The sequence below is a fragment of the Kwoniella mangroviensis genome, assembly GCF_000507465.2.
Source record: "Kwoniella mangroviensis CBS 8507 chromosome 1 map unlocalized Ctg01, whole genome shotgun sequence".
Taxonomy (NCBI): Eukaryota; Fungi; Basidiomycota; class Tremellomycetes; order Tremellales; family Cryptococcaceae; genus Kwoniella; species Kwoniella mangrovensis.
The window spans coordinates 5,422,940-5,437,211 of NW_027062533.1; the positions used below are offsets into that span (position 1 = coordinate 5,422,940).

Genomic DNA, 14,272 nt, shown 5'->3' on the forward strand with positions numbered 1-14,272 from the left:
TCTATGCCATGGGGTCTGAGACTATGACAAGTGCGATGAGATGATGGAGAGTGTCCAAGATGGTACGAGTATATGTGATCGCGTGCGGTGAGCTGATGATCCAAGATTTATAAGATTGAAAATTGAAAAATCAGAGTGAGGACCGGTTGAATGATCCATTGATCTATTGATCTGAACTGACGCCACCCGAATTCGGCAAGTTCCACCAGCACTGCATGGTATAAATGCCACATCATACAGGGCAATCATTCCACGGTGATATCCGATCCTACCTCCACTTTCGAGGTCCACGCTGAAAAGGTGAAGCACGCCCGCCCGTGGATGGGATAAAAAGAAGGATGAATGTGTTGAATTCTCTTTCTTCTCTTTCTCTTCAACTATATTCTCTACACACACACTTCACTTTTCCTCTTGAGCCTTCTTGAGGTAGAATCTCAATTTCATCCACTTACGATTGACAGCTTGCTTACTCTCTGACTCGTTTTCACTGATCTACCTATTAACCATGCCTCCTTCTAATCAGAATCAAGACCATTGTATGCACACGTTCGTCCTTCCTTCTTTACCCAAGCTCGGCCTCCCTCCTCTCCCACCTATAACCGATTCCAAGCTCAGAGAAATGGTGTTCACCCATGCAAGTCTCTCAAATGTGCCCAGAAGCTACAGCACCTCTGTCTTCCTGGAAGAAGGTCAAGGGAGTTTGGATTACGAAAAACTAGGTAAGCTCATACAGTGACAGCCCACTTTGTTTCAATAACCAAACTTACAATGCACCTCAAGAACACATCGGAGATGCTTTGCTTGAAGCCATAGCTGTTTCCTTAGCTCACGAACTATATCCCAACTTCCGTCAAGGAAGTGCCTCAGTATGTACAGCTCCGCTCGTATACCCGTGCGCGGCTGATGTCGTCCGTTTCGAAACCAGATCATGCGACACCAGCTTGTCAGTAACGCTACTTTAGCCCAAATCTCATGCCAGTATGGTCTACCCAATCTTCTCAAATCGGAACCATCCCTTCGATTTACCCTTCGGCGAAACGAGAAAGTCCAAGCGTCCATCTTCGAAGCTTACATCGCTGCGGTGTACTACTCATATCTCGGCGGCGGAGATATAATCACTGCCGAGTCAAGTCGATCACTCCAGCTTGCACAGTCGTCCACCCCTAGCTCAAGTCTTTTGCCATCTGTGGCAGATCCCAGTCAAGGGGAAGATGCGCAACCAGATTCAGGCTCCGATGGAGAGAGCGAGGATAGCGATCAAGAATACTTTGATGCGGAGTCAACTACGGAATCAGATACTGATAATAACGCCGGGTCTGGAGAAAGTGACGAATCTACCGATTATTACGATGGTATCGAGATCATATTCAAAGACTTGTCATCGGATGAAGATAAGGACATGAGCTCTTCGAATTCCCAAAAATCATTTGAATCATTGCCTTCTCCCCAACTCAATGACTCTCCCGATAATACCACCTCTTCCGATACTATCGTACCCCGCAAGACACGAGGTGAAGCATATGATTATCTCTTTCAATGGTTAAGACAAGTCCTGAAGCCCATCGCCCGGTTTGCTGTAGAACATCTCGAGGTAGAAGAGAAACGAATCCAGCAGAAATACAATCGTGTACCCGAACCGGTCTTCATAGCTCCTGCAAGCTGGAAGGAGGAAGATGAGAAAGCTCGAGGGGGGAAGAATATCCTTCATTGTCATTTTCAGGAAGGAGAGTTTCCAACCTATACGGAATCTCGACTACCTGGAAATCCCAACACTTCACCTTGGAAGGTAGTTTGTACAGTCACTGATGATAGTGGCAAAGAATGGTTAGTGACGATAGTCCAATATGCCTTTGTATGCTGATGAGCTCTCTATGGATTAATGATCAGGACGGCGGAAGCTACGAGGTTTACCAAACGGGATGCTGCTAATGTGGCGGCATGGAAGGTCTGTATCGCCATGGGACTTATTAAGGCTGATGAGTAGGGGTCAAAGAACAATTGGTCAAATACATGAACGAAGGGCGAAGGGCAAGGTTCCGCATGAGGGAGTCTGGAGGAAAGAAATGATCCAGTGATTAACACATGGTTGTATTGATTGCAGTGACACCTCATAATGTATAAGAACAAGTGATACCTCACATACCTGGACAGTAGCGTACGATACATCTTGCGCAAAAAAAAGCCGGTCCCATATCTTCACTTATGATATCTATGATCACATATCAGAACAAGAGCAGGTCTGTGTGTTCACACACAATAACGCCACGCAAAGAAGTGCACGTAGTGGTATTTTCTGCAGATTCTGTATTATTCATTCTTCTCACTTACCTCCCACTTCTACATTATTTCTACAATCCCTTCTACTTAACTTGTTCTTGTTGTGAATCCTTCATTCCAATCATTTCACACATCGCGATGTCCGAATTTGGAGCTGAACAACCCGTTATTCAAACGGATATCAATTCTCTTACGGCTTATCAATTACCCTCCTTCCCTTCATTTGACTTGCCTCCTCTTCCACCGATCAACGATCCTCATCTCGAGCGAATCATCGACTCGTACACCTCGACTGGACTTCGACCTTTGGTGTTTGATCAGGACGTCTTCGTGATGGACCGTCCGGATGAGAGCTATTTCGAGGAGTTGCAATTGGTTGGAAACGCTCTTCTTGGTAAGATATTACCTTTTCCGGACATACAGTACATTGTGCACTATACTAGGTCGAGATCACTGTTTGATGATGATTGTGCTGCTATATAGAGGCCACAGCGACTACTTGGGGTCACGATACATTCCCTGCCTTCCGTCAAGGTGCATCAAGTGTGAGTTTTTTCCGAGGGTACAAGTACACCAGGAGTACTAAAATACAATAGCTCAGAACATGTGCTGATCCACATGCGGTACTTGTAATGCATGAAACACATTAGCAATTGCAAAGTCACCTGATTCGTAAATCTACGTTATGTCAAGTCGCCGTACGATACAATCTCCATACCAAAGTGAATTACGATCCGAAAATTTCCATATGGACAGCGACTGATATAGGAAGAGCTCAATCGGCGGTCTTTGAAGCTCACATCGGTGCTGTATACTATTCGTTAATCGGGAAGACACCAACAAAAGAGAAATGTGACGATACACCAGACCAAACATACATGCAAACACAAGCCACAGAAAAAGACGAGACTGAGGATAAATCTTCAATCGTTGAGACTCATCACGTAAATTCCAAACTTGAAAACTCAAGCAACGAAATTTCACCAAATAACTGTAAAGTTAAAACCAGAGGCCAAGCGTTTGAATACCTTTATTCTTGGCTCTCACATCTATTCAAGCTTATGTCTAAATTCATACTAGAGGAATTGAAAAAGGAAGAAAGCCGTTTCGAATCTAGTCGACCTAATCCTCGAAAAATCACTCTGAAATTTCCCGTTCCGCCTGAATGGGAATTGGAAGATACGAAAGCGAGAGGAGGTAAACATGTTTTACATGCTCAGCATCAATTGATTAAAGTCAGACCTACTTACACTGCTACGGCCTTGGATGGACATTGGGATGTTCAACCTTGGAAAGTGGTTTGTACGGCTGTTGATGTGAATGGTAAAGAATGGTATGTTGTCTTTCGTCCTCCTTTTCTTTCATTCTTTCTGCCACAACACGGCTCAAAGTCTGTGACAGATTTTACGGCTCGTTAAGAGGAATGCACAGTGGTCGCTGATGTGTTGCATGTTGATAGGATTGCAGAAGCTACGAGGATCATTAAGAAAAAAGCTGAGAACATGGCTGCTTGGAAGATCTGTGTGGAAATGGGTCTGATCAGTGTAGACGAGTGACTTGGGGAGGCAGCAAGAGGACTTGTATGGCCGGATGATCAATGAGATACCTAGATCCGAATCTTATAGATTTTTATATATGGTTCATCCCTTCAGAGCCATGACAGTGAATTATGAGATACAATCTCGCTAATTGTATGCTGCTCCGAAAGGCAATTGTTCTAGCATTGAGTGGGACGGCACAAACAACCCAGAGCCGTAGACTTCTTTTCGACCTTGAGAGACTAGTCAACAGTTAAGCTAAGGAGCTCAGCGAATTGACAATTGATCAGATTGTCCAAGTTGCTGAGAAGGTCAGTGCATTGAATACTGTGAAGCTCGAGCATTAGCAAGTTTGTATACAGTCTTTCGATTGGAATATATTGTTCCTTCTTTCTTCTTTCTTCTCTCTTCTCTCTTCATCTACTGTGAACCGTCCTTGCTTGTTTTCTTTTATTTCTAGTGGAGATATCATTTCTTGATCATAACTCACGATCTTTCCAGATCATCCGCTTCAGATATAACTTACTGTAATTTTCCTTCCTGCTCCATCCTCCCTACATCCGGAACCTTCCCTGGTCCTGATGTTCTTGTATATCATACGGTAGTTCCTTTCCTCGATGTCGTTGTTCATACATTGAGATTTTATTACTCAGTCATAATGCGATACGACACCCACGAGAATAACCCACTGTTTTCTTATGTCCTTCCTCCCGTACCCGCATTTCCCTTACCTCCCTTACCACGTATTATCGATACCGATCTATACGAACAGGTAATCTCTCACGTATCGATCCAGTGCTTGACCCGACGGAGCGTGATGGCTTTGGCGAAACCCGAGGAAGATTGGGAGAAAGCAGTAGATTATGAGAAGTTGGAACATCTCGGAGATGCTATACTGGAGAACGTGGCGACGGGTTTGATCCATGAGGAATTTCCTTGGTTAAGGCAGGGTGGTTCAGCTGTGAGTAAATTGATCCTCTAATCGTAGGTAGAAAAATTAAAGGCTACACATTTGAGTCAGAAAGAACTCTGCGATCAGTATCGCCTGCTCTTCCCTTAACCTTCCGACTTGTACTGAATTAGTGGTAGAATCGGTCCGACAATTATGTCTTTGCCTCTTCACAACTTGGCTTGTTATGCCTTTTCTTTTGATCAGCACTAAGATCGTTTTTTTTAGGTGATTTGCTGATCACCTGCTCATGATTATTAGATCATTCGAGATTACTTGGTATCTAATGCTACCCTCGCCCAACTGTCTGTAATGTACAATCTACCCTTACTTATCAAGGCCGACCCATCATCGATCTTATACGTGAGATCGTCCGAGAAGATCCAAGCGTCAGTGTTGGAAGCGTGGATAGCGGGTACATACTATAGTTATCTCAAGTATGGTGAGGGTGGAGGTATATCCATTGATCATGAAGGTGAAATTAGTACAAGTCAGCGAACAATGACGGATACCCGACAGGTGGAAATTGCGATAGAGTCAAGGGAAGAGCTCATCGAAGACACCGTGCAATATGAAGAGGACGAAGATGAAGAGAGACCACCAAAAAACCTCCAACCTGTCCTGGAGCCTATCCGATCTTGTCTATCGATCGATACTGATCCGAAGGTTGAAGAAGTGATGAAGAAGAGAGACGAGGTCTCTCATACCACCGATTTGGAAGATCTGATCAGTACCATGATGATCGCTTCTACTTCCAGTAGATCGACTACCGTCGTCCCCGCAACGACTGCATCGAGTACGGAGATCAGTAAAATTCCAGCTCCTGGTTCAGAAGGTCTTGTCGCGACTGGTATCGATAATCAGTCAAGAGGTCTGCCAAACGATGCAGAGATACAGCCATCTCAACTCCAGCCACCTTCGCAATTATACTCTGTACCTATAAGCGGTACCTATGCAGAAGAGCCACAATCGCCTCTGATCTCACCTCGTACCAAAGGCCAAGCATTCGATTACATTCACTCGTGGCTCCAACCACTCCTGACACCATATTGCCGATGGCTATACACCTTATTGCTAGAAGAACAAAATAAGATCCTATCAACGCTTCCACCAGATGTACCCAAATTGGTGATTCCGGATCATTGGAAAGAGGAAGATAGGAGGTCCAAGGGAATGCCCCAAGCTCTATCGCAGCATCCTTGGATCAAAAGTGTAGGCAATAAACCTGTTTATGTGAAAGAGCCAAAACTTGGCCAAAGGTGGAAAGTCACTTGTAAAGTCGTTGATCTCGATGGTAAAGAATGGTACGTAGACTGAATCCCGCGATCTGCCTGGGAGAGGAGAGGAGGAGAAGGACTGTGATTGCTGATATACTTGGAGTCTGTAGGCTCGGAGAAGCGATTAGACCTAACGCACAGGCTGCTAAGAATGTTGCGGCTTGGATGGTCTACAGGCAGTTGGGTCAATGAGGTAGATTGGAGTATGTCAAGAAGGGTAATCTGATAAAAGAGTTGAGCTGTCTAGTGATATCATTGTAGTCATTTTCATGACGTGTTGTAGATCGTAAATCATGAGATACCATAGACCTTTGATTGGTCGTTATCCCACGCTTGATCAGATTGGGGTATTCGCCTGTCCTTCTAAGCCTTCGATAGCCTTTCTCCACCTCTCAGCTCTAGCTTCTCTACCAAGTCCTTCTTCGACCAATATCATCCCTGTTAGTGCATCTATCCTAACCTGTTTCACTTCATCTATCCAAACCTCATCCAACATTTCCATTTTCATGTGATCATTCGAGGTGACTACCTCATCCTGTCTAATCAGGCTCTTCTCTATACGTTTCAGTATGCTCTTACAGTTCCTATCTACGATCCCAAATTCCATCTCAGCTTTGATATAATCCGGTATCTTCTGACTAAGACATGTTTGTCCAAGTTCTACTCTGATCTTGTCAATGTCCAGGGTACCTCTGTCCCTTTCCATGATATCATAACGTGACCGCTGCTCCGGGATAGTGGTTGCAGACTTGATGGACGCGGGCAGTGATGAAGTCAGAAGGTGGATTTTGGCTTCCAATAGCTGTATACGCTGTTCGATGGGAATGGGCGTAGGGGAAGAGAGGATGGTGTTGATGGTGTTGAGGTTTAGGAAGGGTGATGAGAGGATGGGAGGTGACATTTCAAAGGTGGAGCTAATCCTGATAGAGCAGAAGTTCAAGGTGTCGGATGCTTCATACGATTGTCTGCTGAGTTGCCATGAGATTTGAGGACGGGTGACTTACAACAGTCCTTCATCGTTGGCGATATTTGAACTTTCCCGAGTGGATATGTTATATATGCATACGCGCAAAATCATCGAAGCACGTGGTCGAAACAGTCTAACCCCACAGTTGCAATTGCGGGGAAGATGGTCGGGTATAGCGGATAGGTTTCATGAATGGGATGGGATGGGATCACCAACGCTCGAACCCTCTCTGTGTGCTCGACTCTACCCTATATACCATATACCACAAAGATACATGCATGGGTCATCCGCAGGTTCCTATTCATTGCTTTGTCCTACTCGACTACTCATCTCATCTCACTCCTACCGTACTTCAGCTCTTATGCCACCTGATCCCACCCAGGACCTATCATAATGGTCTCCATCCTATCCTTCTTCCAGACCAAGAAGAAGGGTAAGAGAGCAAGGTCACGATCCCCCTCTCCCACCCAGCAGCACCCGCCCTCGTCTGCCCCTCGTCCAACCCAGCAGACTACACCAAGTGGTACATCAAATACTAGTCGACCCACTCGGTTCCTCTCACTAAGGCATAAATCAGGCTCTTCATCTTCCACTAAGCCGTACGATCTCACAGGCAGAAGAGGAAGTACGAACGAGTTAACGAGGAAGAGAAGTAAAGGCAAGTCACCTGAACCTAGCAAGCCCGACTTGATCAGTGCCTTCATACCGAAGTTAGATTTGGCTTTTGATATACCCAAAACTGAAGATGCAATACAGAAAGATTCTTTGGTTATACATGGTGTAGGAGAGAAGGTGGTCCTTCGTCGGCAGGAGAAAGAGGTTATTAGTAAGCTGCAGCTGAGTGTAGAGGAAGTGAAGCTTGCATGGGAAATTTTCGGTAAAGCTCTTAGAGAATCAGGTAGGTCCGTGCTATCTTACTTCTCTTTTCCTTACTGACATGCAGCTCATATGGGTAGATCTGAACCAACATGGCTTGGTGCTACCTCTTCGACCCAATACAAATCCTACCACTCGACTATACCTGCTTGCTCTATATTGCCTCGTCATACGTCCGGACCTTCTATCACATTTTCCGACCATAGCCGCACAGTTCGCTCAACCAACATCCAACCCCTTTGAAATATGGCGAGAAAGACTGACCTCAATCCTCAAAGACGGCGAGACAAGCTCTGATCTTTCAGAAGTACTCAAATACACCTTACGTCGTCTTCAACCCACTCGTCCAGAGCCACTGATCGACATTGGCTTGTACATCGCATTCGTGAAAGCTGAACGCTCGTCTTCCTATCCCCTTGATGCTTTCGAGAGGCTTCTCTCACCTCGACTGAAAACTGGAGTAGCGACTTACCTGAATGAAATTTTCGAAGTGTGGTCTGCGATGATCACGCATGCGGAGCAGAATGCTATGACGCCTGGAAGATTGGCTCATCTGCTTGGTTGGTGGACTTGGGGCTGTTCCACCGGGAAGTTCAGATCCTGGGAAGAATTATATAAGGACTGGAAGAGTGCTGGTCAGAGGATGGAACACTTACTATACGTCTGGATAAGGTGAATACTTTTTGAGACGCTTCGTGAACTGATCTAAGCTGATCTCGCATCCCGGTATGAAATAGACTTCAATCCACAAAGACGCAACTACCCACTCGTTTGCTTGACGTTGTCCAGGACTACCCTTTTGGCGAGGCATCAACAACGGCGGATCAACCGCCATCACCGCCTCCATCATCGTTCCCCCGTCAGACTCTTCATGTCACCTTGACTTCATCCTTGCCTGTCACTGGGCTGTTCGACACCCCGGAGGATATCCTCTCAAGCTCGCTTTCGGCCAAACTAGATGAGAACGCTACTGCGCCCCTATGGTCGGCTCTGAAAGCTGTAAAAGATTTGGACTTGTCGAAGATCTTGTCGACAGACTCCATGAAATTCTTGGAAAAGGTCACAGAACCCACAGATATACCACCAACACCAAATCCAGCTCAAATGAGGTCTCCGATACTGGTGAACGTTACCCCATCGGGTCAGCAGCCCACATCGAACGGAGGGACTTTCCGCGGTCGATACCACTCTCACAGCGGAGATTTATCCTCTCCTGCCACCATTGTATCTTCTTCTACCACGTCACCTAACCTCTCAACCCTCCTGAATGTCGGAAAGGATGATGAATCACCCAAGTCTGTCAAGAAACAAGCATCTCTTGGTGTGCTGCCCAAGAGCGGCGGTTCAGCATGGGATGATTTCCAGAAGTCTGGGTTCGGTGATTCCTCTAAGAATGCCGGTAAACTCGATTTAGCCTTCTCACCTGGATCTATAAGTAAACCTGTCGTACCTGCTGCATCGACTATTCAGCTAGGTGCTAACATTACCGAAGAGTCAGTGGCCAAGAAAAGAGCGACTTTCAGCGATTCTAAAGGTTCAAAAGCAGTGTATGGCATAGCAATAGAAGAGGTTGTCGAGATAGATGATACTTTCATAGCATTTGTGGAGGATGCTCAGCTCGACCGACCTAGTACGGCCTCCTGGCCACCTTTTTCCCTTGTTCGACTCAATCCTTTAGTCCAACCGCTCCAGTGTGAGAAGGTGATCGAATGGCTTCTTATTACCGTCGTGCACCACCCTCCTCATATACCTGTCCCTCAGCATAAGCCTCAGTCCACACCAGAACTTGGATTGAACCGCCCAACTTCCCCCTCTTCTTCCAAAGCTGGAACACCCCGTGGACTGAAGGGCATCACCGAGTCTTTCAAGCGATCCTCATCTTTTCAATCGGGTATGAACCTTCGACGATCTTTCTTCGGTACTTCCGGGTTCTCACTATCACTATCAAGACATGCTTCGGATGAATTGGATACTTTACCTGAAAGTGAAAGTGACAATGCTTGTCAATTGAGAGCTCCTCTCTCCGCTGCTAGTCTTACCCCTACAGAGTATACCATCACAGAAATGGGAGAGATGATCAAGATTCCTTCACCAAACGAAAAGGTGGAAGAAGCTATTGTTGACCCCTCAGCCTCCACTGGAGCTGGACCGTCGGTCGTTGCGGAGAAGGAAATAGATACCGACGTAGCCACCATAAAGGGCAAACCTATGGTCACTGGTCTCACCACTGGGCCATCTGTCGATACTTTGGCTTCACAATGGAAATATGCCGGCGAAGGAGCTGAACACATCGTTTTCTCCCATCGGGGTACGTTATCAGAGTATAATGGCAAGGTACTTCGTCTGAGAAAATCGCAATTTTTGGGCAATTCACCAACTGATCCGGAGTATCGTCAAACCCTCAATGAATGGACATTCAATCTACTTCCTCAGCTTGTTCCCTTAGAGTTGTTGATAAAGACTCATGAGGTCAATCTCGCTGAAGGTTGGGTTAAAGATCTGTTCACACAAGCAGATGCTACCCGACCTGAAGAAAGGAAACTTCTAGGCGATCTCAAGAGTCTGGTGGTAGGTGAAGCCAAAGGAGTGATCATGGAGGATACAACTACGAATGAAAAGAAAGATGGCATAGTCAGTCTAGCCTTCGAAATCAAAGTAAGTTGGCGGCCTCGGTATCTCACCTCATGGCACCTTCAGCTGACATTCGCGTTAAACAGCCTAAATGGGGCTTCTTACCTGATTCTTCTACCGTCGTACCGCCCGAAGCTGCCGAAGTCAAATCTGAACATTGTCGATTCTGCATGCACCGACATCTCAAGGGACACGACTCGTCAGCAGAAGGCAAATTCTGTCCGCTAGATCTATATTCGGGTGAGGAAGTCAGGATGAAAAAGGCGATAAATGGTCTATGGGGGATATGGGAGCAGAGTGAGGGAAAGGAGAACAATTGGAGAGTGTTCGTCAATGGAGAAAAAATAAGTCCTGACAAGGTGAGCTAAATCAAGAAGGATGATCAGACTGAGAGCTGACGAGATATGCATTAAGGCTGAAGCCGTTGTACTATACTTTGATGACGAAAAGAGCCTGGCGGATCACATAGCCTCATCTATCATTCCGATCCTCAACAGCTCACAAGTAGTCCAGACCCTCAAAACCCTACAAGCGACCCTTGATCCCACTGATATATCAGATCTGGCATCTCGATTCTCCTCTGCTCATCCCGATGCAGAACTGTTCGACCCAGCTCTCATACCTTCTCCCACATCAGCCGAATTGAAAGAATTCATAAAACTTTATCTTTCTTCGCCTCAAGCGGGGAAGACCGGCGAAGCTTGGACTTTGAGACAGAGGATGATAGCATTCGCTTTGTCAGCCATATTCAAAGATTGTTCAGTCTTTGTGAAACTTACGCTCGCTTCGTCTTCTCCCCCTCTCTCACCATCAACTGAGAAAACAGAGGAGAAATGGAGTTTGGTGGAAGGTAGTGGCAAAGTCAAAATCATAGATTTGGATTTGAAACCGATTCAGAATTTGGGTAAATGGAAAACTACAGATGATAAAATTTGGAAACATTGGTTAGAGACTCATTCATCTTCTACAACCCAGGAAATCAAAAACGATACTCAAGATGATGATGCAGTCAAAGTGGAAGAAGGACAAACATTGGATATCCCAATCCGACATAAAGCTATTTCGGGATTGACCTTAAGTGGAGTCTCGGAAGTTGGATCTACCAATACTTCTGATGGAGCTTCAACCAGAGCTTTGTTCGTTCCTACTCCTGATAGGACGAGGGAAAATACTCCATTACCGACGCCTGCGCCAGTCACTGTTGGATCAAGTATGGAAGATTCACTTGAGCCAGTTGATCCCCCAAGTAACCAGAATCATCAATCAGAGTCACCAGTGGAAGATCAAGGTGGTTCTGTGCCTCAAGCGGCTCATGAAGCGATTGATCCTAGGAGGACGAAACGGTCGATGGCTCCTTCACCTTCACCTCCTCCACCTCCTGCTCTTAAAATACCAGAACAGGATGAAGATCGATCAAAGGAAATACCAAAAATACCGAAAGACGATGTATCATCCGAAGTTCTGCTTGACCATGAAAGTACGGCTCAAAATCGTCAGCAAGAAAGGGATATTCCCATGCCCCCAACTCCTCATGACGATAACATATAGCAGAACCCCAGAAGACAAATGAATCCTCGAGTATAATCGGAGCTGGTTTAGCTGGATTGGGAAGCGTCGTCGGCCTAGCTGCGGAAGCTGTCCATGCTATAGTGGAGGAGTTCGCGGAAGCTCGGTCTGAGAAGGAAGAAGAGAAGGAGCTCTTGAAGAATAATGCTCAAGTCGACGATCAAAGCAGAGAGGTAGCCCCAAGCGAGCAAGACGGTGTTCTCGCTCCGGAAGTGCACCAAGCGACCAACCCTGTGGGAGAGCCTGTTTCCACCGAACAACCTAAAGTCGATATTGACATTCAACCTGTTCCCGCTGTTGATAATGAGTATGACGGTCCGGATACCAACCCAATCGCACCGATTGAACAGCTCAATACCGATAACATCATCTCATTAGAGCCAGCCGTTATAGATGAAAGGCCAAAGGAAGAAGAAGCTGGGGAATCTCGTGAATATACGCCTCGAGCCGAAGAAGATCGGGTAAACGTCGAAGCAGATACTCCTCAAGCTGAATTAGATAATTTCTATACTCCTGCTGAAACTCCATTGATCCCTCAACCATCTGCTTTCGATATACCTGCAGAGCTCCCGGTTCCAGTCAAGACCTCGGACTCATCGGAACTACCCACGAGAACCGTGTCTTCCGATAAAATCAATGATGCTGCTCAAGAAGTATCAGCAGAACAGGCAAACCAAGTTGATGCAGAGTCATCAGGTGAGCTTCACATTGCACATTGCATATGATCTCGGCGTATGTAGAAGCTGATAATGTTTGTTCAGCGGGCACTCCAAAGATGACAATTATACCCATCGAGGATGCTACACCCAAACGAGATGGAGACGAAGCTGTATCCGACTCGTCTGGGGATCAGGTGGATAGTGCACCTGTTCGGATCAGGATTGGAGATACTTCGATTGAGCAGACCAATGCAGTTGTCGCACCTGCCAGCACCGAACTCAACGCCGACACCCCCTTAGAGTCCGTTGATGCCCCCGAAGCTGCCACCTTCAAGACCGAAATTCCCGCTTCGCTTCCTTCTACCATAAAGGATCCCGCTGTACCTGGAGATATTTCTAGTCAAGATGTGTCTGCACCTCCGCAGAATTCACCCGAGCCACCGGTCGGGGCAGCGCCTGCTGAAGAGCAGCCCTCATTCGAGGTTGATGAACATTCAGCAGATCAAGTGCCTCATGACGGAGCCAAAGCTCAAGATGCCCTCATAATCCAACAATCTCCTGCGCCTCCTTCTGTCTTGGATTTCGAGACGCCATCCAATCAGCATGAGGCATCCGCATCGTCGGATTTTGCTCCGGTAGAAGCTGATCATTCTCGAGACCCATTAGAAGACAACAAAGCTAAGAATACTTCAAACCCTGTCGATAACGCATCAGCATCAACACCACATGATGAACTGTCCGCTGGGATCCATGTCCCGTATAATTCAGGTCTTCCTGAAGAGACTTCGCACGAAACAGCGAAGGCGTCAGAAATCCCACCCATTCTAGGTCAACCGATCAACTCTACAACTCCAACCTCCTCGAATACTGAACATGAGCCACCTTCCGACAACCAACCTATCATATCTGAAGATCCAACCGAATCTCAGGATCACCTTTCCCCACTCGTAGCAGACCATCATCAAGCGGAAGAACCAGTTTATGACCATCATGATCTGTCGACGATCTCTGAAGATGGTGAATCATCTGTACCTAGTTCCACTGACATGTCGAAGGATGCTAGCCTACCTACTACCGATGATGGTGAACAGTGGGTTGAGGATGCTCAGCCTTCACAAGAACAAGAGGAAGAGGAAACTCCCAGAGCTATACATGAGAGTTTGGTTGAAGAGGTCAACGTGCGTCGACCTGTGGATGAGAAAGTGGAAAGAGTCGGAGAAGAAGAAGGCAAATATGTAAGCGACCGACAAGATGAAGAAGTCACTTCGCCGGTTGAATCAGTTAAGGAAAGGGTGAGCGAACCTTCTGACGAGATACCGACGCCTAGGGAACCTGCAGGGGCTTTGAATGAGAACGACACCACACCATCAAATTCTACCTCAATTGTCAAATCAGCTGGAGAAGAAGAGAAAATTCCTGAATCTGTGGTCGATCCGAGCTCGAGTATAGATGATGATGGAACTTCGCAACTAGTCGAGAAAGAATATTCAAATGGGCTGTCCCCTCAACCTCAGATGTAATGTCGATATCCC

At 46.3% G+C, this 14,272-nt stretch overlaps 5 protein-coding genes across 5 annotated transcripts; 4 read left to right on the forward strand and 1 right to left on the reverse strand.

Moving 5' to 3' along the window:
- Window positions 1–505: 505 nt before the first annotated feature.
- Window positions 506–1,984, forward strand: I203_102043 (uncharacterized protein; the record flags this gene model as incomplete). Its single annotated transcript, XM_019146547.1, has 4 exons — window positions 506–719; window positions 781–866; window positions 926–1,824; window positions 1,888–1,984. The coding sequence occupies 4 exons, from the start codon at window positions 506–508 to the stop codon at window positions 1,982–1,984; spliced, it is 1,296 nt and encodes a 431-aa protein (XP_019004080.1).
- A 431-nt stretch (window positions 1,985–2,415) lies between these two features.
- On the forward strand, window positions 2,416–3,833 carry I203_102044 (uncharacterized protein; the record flags this gene model as incomplete). Its single annotated transcript, XM_019146548.1, has 4 exons — window positions 2,416–2,671; window positions 2,761–2,822; window positions 2,928–3,610; window positions 3,737–3,833. 4 exons carry the CDS (start codon window positions 2,416–2,418, stop codon window positions 3,831–3,833), a joined length of 1,098 nt encoding a protein of 365 aa, XP_019004081.1.
- A 640-nt stretch (window positions 3,834–4,473) lies between these two features.
- On the forward strand, window positions 4,474–6,233 carry I203_102045 (uncharacterized protein; the record flags this gene model as incomplete). The annotated part of the gene is made up of 3 exons (XM_019146549.1): window positions 4,474–4,776; window positions 5,026–6,068; window positions 6,152–6,233. The coding sequence occupies 3 exons, from the start codon at window positions 4,474–4,476 to the stop codon at window positions 6,231–6,233; spliced, it is 1,428 nt and encodes a 475-aa protein (XP_019004082.1).
- A 145-nt stretch (window positions 6,234–6,378) lies between these two features.
- Window positions 6,379–6,942, reverse strand: I203_102046 (uncharacterized protein; the record flags this gene model as incomplete). The annotated part of the gene is made up of 1 exon (XM_019146550.1): window positions 6,379–6,942. The coding sequence occupies one exon, from the start codon at window positions 6,940–6,942 to the stop codon at window positions 6,379–6,381; it is 564 nt and encodes a 187-aa protein (XP_019004083.1).
- Window positions 6,943–7,401: 459 nt separating this feature from the next.
- I203_102047 (uncharacterized protein) lies at window positions 7,402–14,260 on the forward strand (the record flags this gene model as incomplete). Its single annotated transcript, XM_019146551.1, has 7 exons — window positions 7,402–7,906; window positions 7,965–8,556; window positions 8,622–10,539; window positions 10,602–10,874; window positions 10,930–12,007; window positions 12,064–12,777; window positions 12,843–14,260. The coding sequence occupies 7 exons, from the start codon at window positions 7,402–7,404 to the stop codon at window positions 14,258–14,260; spliced, it is 6,498 nt and encodes a 2,165-aa protein (XP_019004084.1).
- Between the last annotated feature and the right edge of the window lie 12 nt (window positions 14,261–14,272).